The sequence below is a fragment of the Syngnathus floridae genome, chromosome 12 (genome assembly GCF_059516105.1).
Source record: "Syngnathus floridae isolate MCC-2025c chromosome 12, RoL_Sflo_1.0, whole genome shotgun sequence".
In the NCBI taxonomy this organism is placed as follows: domain Eukaryota; kingdom Metazoa; phylum Chordata; class Actinopteri; order Syngnathiformes; family Syngnathidae; genus Syngnathus; species Syngnathus floridae.
Window position 1 is genome coordinate 13,431,900 of NC_142424.1, and position 15,734 is coordinate 13,447,633.

Genomic DNA, 15,734 nt, shown 5'->3' on the forward strand with positions numbered 1-15,734 from the left:
TGCTTGAGTAGACTGTACAAATTATATGTACAGTAAGTGGCGGCATGCACCAAAGAGAGAATCCCCAGTTAGGCCAGATAAGAACTACCCTAATTGATTATTCAACTAAGAGACATTATCTTTGAGACGTTCTTGTGAGTTAAATTTTAGATTTCTTTTGTTATTTTTGGAAAGAGTAGGGTTAGGAGATTGTGCAACATATATGGAGCCCCATACTCCATTTCAGAGGGTGGCATTAATTTCACCAGAACTTGTCAACTGCTAAAAGACAGAAAATGAGAACAAACACTAAGATACCAAAACATTGATTGAGATAGCTGGTTGGAAATTTAACATTTTAACTCGCTCGTCTCGCTCTAACAGATAAACAGAAGGAAATATTTACTGCATTGCTTAGCAAGTGAATTTTCAAAACAATATTAATAGAATCAACTAATAACAAACTGCACTCACTAACAAGAGAAGTTAAAGAAATTAAAAGTACCGTAATTTTCGGACTATAAGTCGCTCTGGAGTATAAGTCGCACCAGCCATAAAATGCCCCAAAAAGTGAAAAAAAAACATATAGTAACTCGCTCCGGAGTATAAGTCGCATTTTGGGGGGCTATTTTTTTCAACAAAATCCCACACCAAGAACAGTCATGAACAAGCAACAACAGGCTAAACGATAGCAACAACAGGCTAAACGATAGGTATGCTAACGTGACAAACACAAAGACCTGAGAACGGGCCTGACGTAACATATAGAGTTATTAAAGACAACTATTAGATAAATAACATGTTTATAAAACCATCTGTGTCACTCCAATTCATTAAATCCATCGATCGTTCGATATGATAGCAACAACAGGCTAAACGATAGGTATGCTAAGGTGACAAACAGAAAGGAAGAGCTGAGAATGGGCCTGACGTAACATATAGAGTTATTAAAGGGAACTATTACATAAATAACACGTTTATAAAACCATCGCTGTCACTCCAATTCATTAAATCCATCGATCGTTCTTTGTCAACAATGGGTGCGCGCGGCTGACGGCGCTTGCAATTCAAAATATTCCACAGGCCCTTATAACGATATATAAATTATATTTCAAATAACTATTATATAAGCAATATTATCAAACCATCTGTGCACTTTAAATCATTAAATCCATCCATCAAATTCCTCGTCCTTTGTCAACAAAGCCGCGCGTGCGTCCTGACGTCAGCCTCGTCGTTATTCCACAGATCTACTATATAACTATATTGTAGCGTTAACAAAGTACAAGGAAAGACGTGGGTTTGGTAAACGGCTCTTTAGTTAACAAAACAAACTTCCAAGCGTGTGGCGGCGTGGACTTCCAGCCACCGATGTGGAAGAGAGCTCCATACAATAGGACCGGGCGTGCATAAAAGCCATGTCCGAGCCCTATGCACCGTCCGCGGACAGGCACCCGGCCGACCACCTGCCCCCAACTTCGATCCACAGAGGTGAACGAGAGCTCAGTAGAGTAGGACCGGGCGTCCGTAAAAGCCATAATAGTTTTTCAAACCTTCTATGTCATTCCAAATCCTTAATTCCTTCAATCTCTGCGTCCTCCGTGTCACTTAGAAACAAAGCCGCTAATGATGCCAGTAGTACGTACGTGGGTACGTTTGTCCTTTATTTACACAACTGCCGCGCCACACCGCGCCGCGCCGTGCCACTGACGTCACTTGAAATTCAAATTACAGTAATGCTTTGGTACATCACGGTTCTCCAAACTTTCTTTCTGCTGCTCGATTACTGTTTTCTGCTGCATATTTTACAACTTGAAGTTTGTTACCTGCAAAATACGAGTTTCTTTTTGGTGCCATATTTCTTAAGCCCTTCCCATATAGAGCGCCCTCATCCAGTTTCGTCTGAAAATATATATCTTTTTCAGATGTAGTTTTTTGTTTTGTTCATTTGGTTGTTTCATCAAAGTCAAAGTCTGCTTTATTGTCGATTTCTTCATATGCCAACACACACAAAGAGATCGAAATTACGTTTCCACTATCCCACGGTGACAAGACATAGTACCCAATATGCATACAAGTAAACAACACAAAAAAAAACCAAGAAGGCACAAACAATGAATACATAAGAGTGATGAATAAATAATAAACAAACAAATAACATAATAAATATAAGAGGAGCAAAAATGGAGCAAGTGTGCATACAGCAGACAGTGGACTTGGATATGGTGCTTTAAAGTGTTAATTGCTTTATTGGATTTTTTCTCTATTTTTTATGTTTGAATATGTTCAAGATAAAGATATAAAAGCATGTGAAGTGATCAACTATACTAAAAATAACGTGAAGTGGTCAACTATACTTGTAAATAAGTGATGTGTTAATGATCAAGTAAAAATTTGCAAAAAAAACCATATATAAGTCGCTCCTGAGTATAAGTCGCCCACCCACCCAAACTATGAAAAAAAAAAACTTATAGTCCGAAAATTACAGTAGTACCGTACTTTCCGCGCCATAAGGCGCCTCGGGTTAAAAGGCACAGACTCAATTCCGGGGGCTTTTCAGTACTTAATGCACACATAGGACACGCGGCATTATAGGGCACATGCATGCCATGACTTACGGTAAAAAAAAAAAAAAAAGTCACTGGAGCAAGGCAGTCAGTTCCGTTGTACTTTATTCTACTATTTAATCATGTAATGTAATGTACTCACATTGTTAATCGATATTAATACGCAAATCCATCTAGATTAAACAGTTTGGCAAGTTCACAATTAAACATGCCAAGTTCCCTCTCGTCGTCACGGTGGTCTTCTGCACTGATCCTGGCTTTCCAGAGTGCTCTAATTGTGCCTCGTAAGCATTTCTCTTTGTCTATGCCATTTTAGAGGGTCCTAATCCTTTGCACAAACTATAGTATTTATTTATCAGTGGCGGTGGAGGTACGTACTCTACGTGTTACATACTGGTTCTCTGATTGGTTTATCGCCCCGATCTACGCTAAACGTAATGTCAACTGATTGGTTCATCTGGTCTACATATTACGCCTGTATATTACGGAAGCCACACAAAACAACTTTACAGATTTTGAAATTCGGTACCCACACAAGGCACACCTTGATATAAGGCGCACCTTTGTTTTTTGAAAAAATTAAAGGATTTTAAGTGCGCCTTATGGTGCGGAAAATACGGAATTCTGTTTACCCAGAAAGAAAAAGACTTCTATGCAGTCAGACATCATGAAAATTTGTGACTCACTATGACTCACAAAATTTTACTATGACAGATAAATTGGAATATTTGGAAGGTGAATCAAGAAATAACAATCTGGTCATAGATGTTAATTCACAATCCCCAGAGGGAAAATGGGCTCAATCAGAGGAAAATGTGAAAAACAATCCACGCAGAAAAACTACACCTGCAGGTGGGGATAGAGTTGGAGAAAGCCTATCATACAGAATAAACCTGGAGTGGGAGAAAGAATGAGTCATATTGTGGTCAAATTTGCCAGATATAAAGACATCTGCTGTACTCCAGTGTGCTAAGAACTTAAAAGGCACAAAGATATGTATCAAGGGAGACTATACTAATGCCGTAAGGCTAGAAAGATGATAATTGATTGCGAAGATAAAAGCACCACTTGACATCTTGAAAGTATTGCAACAAGCATCAGCAAGCCTGAGGAGCAACCTGGCGGCGTCTGATGGACCGAAACATTATGTCCCAGAGGTGTTCTATCGGGTTTAGATCAGGTGATTGTGAGGGCCATTCAATTGTGTCAATTCCTTCATCCTCCAGATACTGTCTGCATACTCTTGCCACATGAGGCCGGTCATTGTTGTGGATCAGGAGGAACCCAGGACCTACTGCACCCGCGTAGGGTCTGACCATGGGTGCAAGGATTTCATCCCGATACCTAATGGCAGTCAGACTGCCTTTCTCTAGCCTGTAGAGGTCTGTTCGTCCCTCCATGGAAATGCCTCCCCAGACCATCACTGACCCACCACCGAACCGGTCATGCTGAATGATGTTGCAGGCAGCATAGCGCTCTCCTTGGCTTCTTAAGACCCTTTCACGTCTATCACAGGTGCTCAGGGTAAACCTGCTCTCATCTGTGGAAAGCACGGGGCGCCAGTGGCGAACTTGCCAATTCTGGTGTTCTATGGCAAATGCAAATCAAGCTCTACGGTGCTGAGCAGTGAGCACAGGAAACACTACAGGACGTCGTGCCCTGAGGCCACCTGCGTTAAGTCTGTTTCTGACTGTTTGGACAGAGACATTCACACCAGTAGCCTGCTGGAGGTCATTCTGTAGGGCGCGGGCAGTGCTCGACCTGTTCCTCCTTGCACAAAGCAGCAGATATCGGTCCTGCTGATGGAATGAGGACCGTCTACGGCCCTGTCCAGCTCTCCTAGAGTAACTGCCTGTCTCCTGAAATCTCCTCCATGCTCTGGGGAATGTACTGGGAGACACATCAAATCTTCTTGCAACAGCGCGCATGGATGTGTCATCCTGGAGGAGTTGGACAATCTGCGCAACTTCAGGAGGGTTAAGAAATTGCCTCATGCTCCCAGTCGTGATAATGACTCTAGCTAAAGCCAACACTTGTGGAAAAACAGTTAAAAAAGATCAAGAGGGAGAAACTTGAAATAGCCTCCATCTGCAAAATCTGTTTTGGGGACCATCTCGTTGTTGCCCCTCTACTGCACCTGTTGTTAATTCCATCAACACCAATGCAGCAGAAACTGATTAACAACTCCCTCTGCCACGAACCTGACCAAAACCTGAGCATGTATGTTATTCTACACCATTCACTTTATTATTATTGAGTGAAGGTGATGGCCTTCACACGTTATTCTACACCATTCACTTTTTTATTATTGTGTGAAGGCGATGGCCTTCACACATATGTTATTCTACACCATTTACTTTATTATTAATGTGTGAAGGCGATGGCCTTCACACATATGTTATTTTACACCATTCACTTTATTATTGTGTGAAGACGATGGCCTTCACACATATGTTACTCTACACCAGGGGTCGCCAACACGGTGTCCGCGGGCACCAGGTCGCCCGTGAGGACCGCACGAGTCGCCCGCAGGACTGTTCTAAAATTAGCTCAAATAGCGGCACTTGTCAGTGAGCTGCATCTATTTTCGGTTTTCAAACGTCCCGGTTCTCGAACAAATCGGAATTCGAACAAAAAAATTCGAGATTTTTTTGCTTCAGTTGTTGAACGTCGCGAGATGAGCCGGGAGGACCCGGGAAAACCTGACCGTGCAGCCCGGATGCCGACTGACTTCGTTATTGTATTTTCGTTACTTTGAGGATTGTATTAACCCCTAATCATGCCTCCAAAGAAAGCAAGTGGGAGCAGTACAGCCATCCTAAAACACAAAGATGCTCTTAAATCAATGTGACAGTGAGCGCCCGGCGCGCTGCGGTTGCGCGATCGGACCAAATTAAGCTCCCTGCGCACTGAGGGCCACTTAAATTTTGAAAAGTACATCAGGACTTTAAAAATATTTTCTAAATTTCAGCGACGGCTCTGTCACAGTAATGCGACCAGCACGGTGCAGTAGCGTGGTCGGCGACGCGCTACTGTTGTGCGTTCGGTGGTGCGCTGCAGTTGCGCGATCGGACAAAATTAAGCTCGCTGCGCACTTCGGTTCACTTAAATTTTGGAAAGTACATCATGACTTTGAAAATATTTTCTAAATATCAGCGACAGTCACAATAATGCGACAAGCGTGGTGCAGTTGCGCGTTCGGCGGTGCGATGCAGTTGCGCGATGCGCAAAATACGCAAATGAAAAAATGCTTTACAAAGGCGGGTTTTTTTTGTCTGAAACGGATTAAAATTTTTTCCATTATTTGTAATGGGAAAAATAGATTCGGAATTCGACTTCAAATTCGAATTCAAACCAAGGTTTAACTGTACTTTTACTATTTGTCAGGCTAGGAACGAGGAGAGGACTCGAATGCAGAGTGACAAAAAACTCAGGAATTTATTTTGACAGGCAAGATCCGACAAAAATCAAAATCAAGAGGAAAATCCAGGCAAATAAGCAAACTAACTAAATACTCTGGGTGAATCAAGAAATAAAAAGGTACTTAAAAAAACTAGACAAAGTATTCAAAAGTCTTTCAACTTATGTGATCGCTAGTTCTCCTGACACGACAAAACGCACTGGCACATGACAATGGGAATTTGCACAAAATTTTGCAAAATTTTGCAAAATTGCGTTTTTCACCTCTAATTTCTTCATACTTCAGCCGATTCAACTCGTTCCAACTTTCAACCGTTCATCTTTTGCCTACCTATTCCACACCTTCCCACTTAGCAAAAATTCCACTTTTTCAAATTTGAAATTCAACCAAATTCTCCTAAATTTTGTTTTTCTACACTAATTTCTACATTTTTCAACCGATTCAACCCATTCCAACTTTCAATTGTTCATCTCGTGCCTACCCATTCCACAACTTCCCACTTACCGAAAATTTCAAAATTTGAAATTCAACCAAATTCTCCAAAATTTCGTTTTTCTACTCTAATTTCTACATTTTTCAACCAATTCAACCCATTCCAACATTCAATTGTAATTCCAAATTTCCAAATTTGAAATTCGACCAAATTCTACAAAATTTCGTTTTTCTACTCTAATTTGTACATTTTTCAACCGATTCAACCCATTCCAACTTTCAATTGTAATTCCAAATTTTCAAATTTGAACTTCGACCAAATTCTCCAAAATTTCATTTTTCTTCTCTAATTTCTATATTTCTCTACCGATTCAACCCATTCCAACTTTCAACTCTTCATCTTTTTCCTACCTATTCCACAACTTCCCACTTACCAAAAATTCTAAACGTTCAAATTTTGAAATTCAACCAAATTCTCCAAAATTCCGTTTTTCACCTCTAATTTCTACATTTTTTAAACCGATTCAATTGGTTTCAACATCATTCTGCAGCATTCCCCAACTATTTATTCAACTTCTTCACCTTCACACGCAATTTCTTCAGAAATTGCAAATTCTTGTTATTATTCTACTTATTCCGCCCACTTTGTGACGCTTAACTACTTCCACATACTTCAATTGATTCACTCCGTTCCACTTTTCACTTATTCCAAATATTCATTACACCGTTGCTCACATTTTTTTCATCCAAAAAAATTTCCGTTTTCACAAAATTCATAAATTTCCGGCAAATTTTTCCCCATTCATTCTTAATGGCAGATTCAACATTTCGAATTTACGTTGTTCCAGTTTGAAATTCACATAATTCAACACATTCAAATCACATTGGGGACATTCCCAAACTTGCCAAATTCAGAAATTTCACATTTTCACGTTTAAAATTTGCACAAAACTTTGCAAAATTTCGTATTTCACTCCTAATTTCTACATACTTCAACCGATTCAACTCGTTCATCTTTTGCCTACCTATTCCACACCTTCCCACCTACCAAAATTTCCAAATTTTCAATTTTGAAATTCACACCAAATTTTCCAAAAATTTAGTTTTTCCCTTCTAATTTCTACATTTTTCAACCGATGCAACCATTCCAACTTTATTCACATTGTTCACCTTATGCTTACCATATTCACCTCCTTCACCCCCATTTACACTACTTACTAAAAATTCCACATTTTCATGTTTAAAATTTGCGCAAAATTTAACAAAATTTCCTTTTTCACTCACTGTTTCTACATTTTTCAACCGATTCAACCCATTCCAAAGCATTTACATCCTTCCAGTTTGAATTTCACATCATTCAGCACATCCAAATTACATTGTGGACATTCCCAAAATTGCCAAATTCAAAAATTTCACGTTTTCACGTTTAAAATTTGCACAAAATTTTACAAAATTTCATTTTTTACTTCTAAGTTCTACATTTTTCAACCAATTCAACTCGTTACAACGTTCAACTGTTCATCTTTTGCCTACCTATTCCACACCTTCCCACTTACCGAAAATTCCAAATTTTCAATTTTGAAATACACACATTTTCCGAAAATGTAGTTTTTCCCTTCTAATTCATACATTTTTCAACCGATTCAACCCACTCCAACTTTATTCACTTTGTTCACCTTATGCTTACCATATTCACCCCCTTCACCCCCACTTCAACTATGCTTACACAATTCAACCCTTGACCCCCACTTCCAGTGTGGCGGCCATCTTGGATTGACACTGAAGTGCCCCCAATGAACCCAGAATGAACAGGAAGTGACTCAGGTAAACCGGAAGTGACCCCGAATCAAATCGGAAGTGACCCAAATGAACCGGAAGTGATCTTTTTAAACCGGAAGTGACCCCAAATAAACCGAAAGTGACCTCAGTTAAACCGGAAGTTACCTAAATTAAACCGGAAGTGACCTACTGCAAACCAGAAGTGCCCCAAATCAAACCAGAAATGACCCAAATGAACCGGAAGTGACCTTTTCAAACTGGAAGTGACCTAAAATAAACCGGAAGTGCCCTAAATTTAACCGGACGTGCCCCAAATAAACTGAACGTGACTTTATTTCAACAAGTGCCCTAAATAGTTAAATTTGCTGAAACTTTTACAATTTTTGTCCGATTCAACCCGTTTCAACATTTTAACTACAAAAGTAAACCTCCTGAACACGTATATTTCGTCTGAACCCGTATATTTCGTTTTGTTCCAAATTTCAAAATGTTTAACGCAATTTTTGTTTTAAAATTACCATTCATTCTCTATGGGGATTGAACATTTGCTCTAACTTCTACATTTTTCAACTGATTAAACCGGTTACAACTTTCAACTCTTCATCTTTTGCCTATGTATTCCACAACTTTCAACTTACGAAAAATTCCATATTTTCAATTTTGAAGTTCACGCCAAATCCTCCAAAATTTCATTTATCACTCAATTTCTACATTTTTTAACCAATTCAACCCTTCCAGCCCTAAACTGTTCATCTTTTGCCTGCCTATTCAACAAATTCACACTTACCGAAAATTCCACATTTTCAATTTTGAAATTCACACCAAATGTTGCTAAATTTAGTTTTTCCTTTCAAATTTCTACATTTTTCAACCAATTCAACCCGTTCCAACTTTAAACATCATTCTGCAGCATTCCCCAAGTATTTATTCGACTTCTTCAACTTCACACGCAATTTCTCCAGGAATTGCATTTTCTAGTTGTTATTTTTCTACTTATTCTGCCCACTTTTTTGGCCCTTAACTACTTCCACATACTTCAACCGATTCACTCCGTTCCACTTTTCACTTATTCCAAATATTCATGACACCGTTGCATTTTTTTCATTCAAAAATTTTTCAGTTTTCACAAAATTCAATGGCAGATTCAACATTTCACATTTACATTGTTCCAGTCTGAAATTCACATAATTCAACACATTCAAATGACATTGGGGACCTTCCCAAACTTGCTAAATTCAAAATTTCACTTTTTCACGTTTAAAATTTGCACAAAATTTCACAAAATTTCGTTTTTCACTTCTAATTTCTACATACTTCAACCGATTCAACTCGTTCCAACGTTCAACTGTTCATCTTTTGCCTACCTATTCCACACCTTCCCACGTACCAAAAATTCCACATTTTCACGTTTAAAAATTAATCAATCAATAAAGTTTCAATCAATGTGTGTCCTTGACCTCTTTTCCCCATTTATCCCTGACTTTTCAGGTGGGATCCTTTAGGTTCAGGGTGCTGTTTGCTCACAGTCAACTTTTTTTTTACAAAATGATTTATGTAGCCCTACAATTCTTGACATGGTATTCTGATTAACACTGTGTGTGGAGTATTAATTAAACATTCAAATTGAGCCTTTTTTTTTTTATCTCGGGAGGCAGCCATTTTACCATTTGTCAACAGATTTTTTTTTTACTTCCCCTTAAATCAAATTGTATTATTTCTTTTGAATCCTAATGTTCATCCCCCAGACATCTGTGATGGTCTTTTTTGTCACAGACACAAATAACTTGCAAATAAGACTTTGTCAATGTGTTTTTTTTCTTCTCATGCGTCCTCACAGAAAGGGAGTGGAGCTATCTTGAACACAGTGAAGACCAAAGCAAACCCAGCTATGAAAACTGTTTACAAATTTGTGAGTACATGCCCCAACAAAATCAACCTCTTTTCAACCTATGGAGTTATTTGTTTCTGGTTTGCTTCTATTGATAGGCTAAAGACCATGCCAAAATGGGCATCAAGGAAATGAAGAGCCGGCTAAAGCATAAGGTAAGTCGCTGAACAAAACAGGCATATGTATATATACAGTGATCCCTCGCTACTTTGCGGTTCGTTTTTGAGTCACCATTGAAGAGATTTATACAGTAATCACAGAAATTGCTTCATAACACATCATGTGTACAGAACATTAAAAGTTGTGATTTATAATGGAAGCCAATGAGCCAAAAACTGGACATTCTAATAAAAGCCTAATAAAAGTTTGTCTCACCCATATGAAATTACTTAGAAACTCCAGCATGGTGCTATTTAGAACCTCTGAATTTTTTAATAATCTCTTGAAATATCAGCACCCTAGTGTTTTTTTTCAATGCTCCAACTTTGATGCAACACAAAAACATCAGAAATGTCCAGAAACGGGACAAATTCACCCCAAGAGAGGTGCACGACTGATTGACGGGAGTTTTGCAGTGCCATGTTACTGAGGAGCGTAAAATTGAAGTTCAGTTGTATAAAATATATATAATAAGCCAAAACTTGGCAACACTTCAGACAAAAGTTGTACTACTTGCTTGCTTGTCAATACAAGCACCCACATGCGTACACATAAAATAAAAGCCCAACTTTCAAAATAAAAACACCACTTATGTTTGACTTTGATTTGATTCTCACTGTCAGGGCTGGTCAGAGACTGTAGGTGTGAGCTGTATGTGGCTCCCAGGCCACAGTTTGCCCAAGCCTGCTCTAACAGCTGGACTTGTTTTTGTTTTAAATGATGATTTAATTGGAATTAATTTACATTGTTAGTGTAGGCAGGAAATTTTATCATTCACAAACAGTATAAAAATCCCAACATTCTAACATAAGTATTGTTTTTGAAAAATGTTTTTAAAACAAAATTTTTGGAATTTCCAAATTCTGTAGGGTTTTTCCCAGTGTGTACACTTAATCTGAACAACACAGAACATCACAGTTTTACATGAACGATTATTGTTTTCACATTGCAGGAAAATATAGATAATGGATCAGGAATCATTGCTAGGGACAATGACTTCTTTGCAATCAATCTCAAGAATGAAGGGCCAACGCAGACCTTAGATGAACACAGAATGAACTGGCAGTTTGGACTGGTAAGTATTTTCACATGAACACTACGATGATCTTTTTGGCGCACAACACCACCATGTAAGGAGACTACTGTATTAATATTCCTACTCTTTTCTTTGCGTGTAGTTTGACGAGGTATAAAAGCTGCAATTTTTTGTTTTTACATGTTTTACAGACGCAATCACCCATGCTGTTGAAGAAAAACAAAAGTCATGAAAGTCTGGAAAGTTCTCATTACCTGTAAGCCTTTTTAAATGTACTAATAATACAGTGTCCATTTTGTACTTAATGAGAAACATATTTTCTTGGTGGCCTTGTGAACAAATCATTTAATTATCGCCATAAAGTAGAAACGTCGAAAATTAATCCTTTATTAAAAGGTTTCAGACATTTGTTAATTCTGCATGAATGCACGAAGGAAAGTTTTAGGGCCTGATAGATTTTAGAAACTAGAACAGAATAGAACACAACCTTATTACCACTGTCACAGTAATAATAAAATCTCAGTTCACAGCCAAGTATAAAAAGCCTAACACTGACGTAAGCCAGTAAAACAAATCATTTGGAGAAAAAAAAAATCTTCCTGACGAATGAACTAATCAGTAAAATCGACAACTCACACTGCTGAACTCCATGAAAGCAGTATTCTCATTTCCTGCACAGTCGAGTCAAGAGGGGGGATTTCCCCTCATAATTGGGAAAGCCTGTTTTAATGTCTCTCCTCTCCTTAGTGGTGTGTTAGCACCTTCTTGCCATTAGTGCCATACTTTTTTTTTTATGGCATACCAAGCACAACACCTGTCAGTTTCACCTTTTTGTACCACAAACTGATAGGCTTTCCATTGTTCCCCGTAAGCCATGCCCATCTCCATTTATTTTTGGCAGCTTTGTTGACAGAAGTCGTGTCGGTTCATAATTATGTGCATTCGTTTCGGAAAGCTACGTTTTCCTTTATCGTCCTTAGCTAGCTGTACCGCACTGCTTTTTTTGTGGGTAAACAATCAAAACAATACTTGTTAGAGATTTGCTCACTCCAACTTACTCCTTACTTATTACTTGCAAGAACCACACGGGAGACAAGTAAGTCCTTTTTGGACACCTGCAGGTGGAGAGTTCACTCGCTCCAGAATGAAGTCTGAACCCTCGTTCCTGCGAGGGGATATTTATTAAGAGAAACAGAGTGGGGGTTTGGGTAAACTGGCTAAAGCCCTTGTCCTCTAGTCTAAACATGTCAGGGGATGTTTTATGACCTTGTGATAAGGAGGACAAGGTAAGGTATTTATTACCTGTTGCATTCCAACATAATCCTATGATAAAGATAACCTGGAAAACCCTAACATCTCCCCCCTGTTTTATCATATGACTACGCTACCCCAAACAACAAAGACAAGTAAGAAAAAAAAACACATATATATACATAAAGAAGAAAGAAGAATAGGAAAAATAAAAAACAACAATGATAGCAACACTTTCCAGTGAAGATGAGGCATTACCTTAATACCCCAGATCAAACTCATTGTGTAAGCGAAAAACCTGCTGGCCAGATGTTATTAGCAGGAAAATTCTTACACGGCCCCGTTGCCACAGGCGACCAGAATGCTATCATTAAAAAAATAAAAAGAAAAACAAAGAAACAGTACATCAGCGTATCCATTACTTGCGAAGCATATTTGATGGTCAAATCAACAAGATTCCATAAAACATGCTCAACAGAACAGCATCTACGCAATCCACGTCTCATTATCATTATCACATCTGTCACGTCTAAGAAGTTGTATATGTGCTCGTGTTTTCGTCAGCTGATGATGTTGTAGTCTGTAGGTGTGTTCCGTCACACACACTGGCGCACACGCTCGTGTCCAGTGGGCAGGCAGCATCGGACAACTCTTGTGACCACAAAACCACGATCCGTACTGAACAGGCACGTGCACTCATAGGATGCCGGTGAGGCAGTGCCTCTGAACTTCTGGATGAAGTAGGTCCCGTCCGATGGTGCAGCCATGTTGGTAGTAGAGCCCTTACACCTTGAAAACGGCTCTCTCATCCTGGCACACAGCGGTAATGTCCAAAGCTCCCATCCAGTTTCCTCCTGGAGAGCAGTCGTCGTTAATGCATTTGTGGGTGCTGCAACCTTGGATGCAACATGTGTAGTCAGCAAGACTTGGAATGGTCCCTCCCGTCGTGGCTGGCCCAGTTCCTTCTTTTGATGACCTCGATGTAGACCCAGTCTCCTGGATTGATGGGGTTGTCGACCTGTGAGGAGGAAAGATCAAGCGGCAGTAAATTTGTCTTTGACACAGTTTGAGCGTCCTGATCATATAATCTGCCAAGGACTGCTCTTTATCTGTTGCTTGCAACTCTCGTAGTCAATTGTAGTGCCCATTTAACTGGTAAATAGGAGTGTTTGCGGGAAGAGTTTGAACACCTCCTAATGATTCCCTTTAACCAAAAACTATTTATGACAGGGGCGTTCCCATTTATTGCCTCCTGGTTTGAAAGAGATTGTCTTACCCATGCCTTCTTTCTCCTCACAAGCTCGCACCCACACAGGGTGTGAACACACACACACACACACACACACACACACACACACACACACACACACACACACACACACACACACACAAAGGGATTCTAATTCATCTCTCATGTAGCTTCTTTTGATAGAATCTCCTATCGGCAACTGTATAGCAGACGTTTTAGCATATAATCCCATACTCTGCTCTCTCGCTTCTACTTTTTCATGTCGGTGCAGTCGTAGGTGGCCCCTATTGCAGTCATTGTCTTGTTAACTGTCGCCTTGTGACTCCTATGCATGATTGTGTGAATGTCAAAAATTGAACGTACCTAACTTTCTGACCATCCAACCTCCACTGTGGTACAAAAAACCTTACTATTGTATTGAGTAGGTACATTGAGCAACCTAGCTTCCTCCTGACTGCCAAATGTCCTGTTCTAAAATGTATACAACTCGACCTCTACGTCTTAAGGTTGATGAGCCAAAATATCAGATCTTGCTCTTGTTTCCTACCGTTTTAGCCTATTTGTTTTATCCAAATCCGTTCAATCTCTGATTATAATGCTTTTCTCTGTAGCCCTACGTATTTGTCAAATTTTTATTTATTTATTTATCAAATCTCCTCAGTTCTGTCAAACTCAGTGCACAATGAATCTCCCTTCCACTTTGAACCAAGCTTCACCAAATTTGGTAACCCCGTACCAAGGAGTGCGATTTGGTTGTCGGACACTCCAAGTCCATATCTTTTTGCCGCACTTCACCCTCTCAAGTTGGTGTTCTTTTGTTGTTGCTTCAGAGCGACCCTATCCATCACTCTTGAATGAGTCCATTGTTCAAATGAGTCAATTTTCATCATTGTGAGTTCCTCCGCTTTTCTCGTCCCCGAGGATGTTGTCCGTCCTCCGGAGTGTACTTGTCCCCCTCCAAGCACAGGAGTCTTTTCTTGTCCTTTGCCAAAGATCAAAGGTGCTTCAGAGCCAGGCACCATTTTGTAGTTGTTCACGGCTGCAGGCGAAGACTCGGATTGGGTTTCAGGGACCCTGACACTGAGAATGACAGGCTGGGACGTCAAACTTGTAAGAATATCTCCAAATGTAGCTGCTGCCATCAATTTGCTGGTAACATTTATTTACCAAACTTCAAATTACAGCGGTCTCGTTTTTATATTGTAAATCCTGCAACTCATCCTATTTTTTGAGCTACATTTTATCTATAGTTCCAATTTAATCGGACAGTATGTTGTCTTCAGTATCATTATTGAAAATCAACTCATCGAGGTCTGCTTTCCACATCAAGCCCTGATCTGTATGTCTTGACCTCTCACATGTTATTGTCATGCTTGCTCAAAAATGTGACTTCGAGTATGGTGCTGTGAATTCTCAATCTCCCCAATGAAATTGGATCCCACCTCGTAGTTCTTATCGTTCTCATGTTCCTGTTAGCCTGCAATTGTCCAAATCAAAAATGTTTTCTTTTAACTGTCTTTCTTTTGAACCTCTAAATCTCTCGTGTTGCTAACCTATCTACACCAGAACAAAAAATTTACCACAGTATAACACCAAATGTATTCGAAAATTCATTGTCATAAAGTGTTGTATTCTTACTATCTTCCACTATCTGTCCTACTCACTCCCCCCTTTTGAGGCTTGGCAACGCCCATGCCTCACACCTTGACAAACTTTTTGGGAGAACGCGTTCTGTACTACATACGATCATACCATCATCATTTAATTTGACTTTCTTTCCAAAACGCTTCTCAATTTCTCAGTTCACACATCTTCTACATGTGTTACCGATTCTCCAGTTTTTTCTCTAGTTAATTATCAATCCAAAAGCTACGTGTTTCTTTCTAACATTCAACCTGCTCAAAATCACTCTTTCATCAAAGTCGCTCTACTAATATTCTATAGTAGTCGCCAACGACTTCAACCATTCAACC

The 15,734-nt window shown here is 39.4% G+C and overlaps 1 protein-coding gene across 3 annotated transcripts in view; it reads left to right on the forward strand.

Annotated features, from left to right (window-relative positions):
* dennd1a (DENN/MADD domain containing 1A) overlaps positions 1-15,734 on the forward strand; it is a 113,034-nt gene that overhangs the window by 79,238 nt on the left and 18,062 nt on the right. For all 3 annotated transcript variants that reach the window (XM_088392382.1, XM_088392383.1, XM_088392380.1), the window contains 4 exons: positions 10,016-10,087; positions 10,165-10,221; positions 11,178-11,300; positions 11,453-11,517. In XM_088392382.1, coding sequence (XP_088248508.1) covers positions 10,016-10,087; positions 10,165-10,221; positions 11,178-11,300; positions 11,453-11,517 — 317 coding nt within the window. The remainder of the gene's footprint in view (positions 1-10,015; positions 10,088-10,164; positions 10,222-11,177; positions 11,301-11,452; positions 11,518-15,734) is intronic.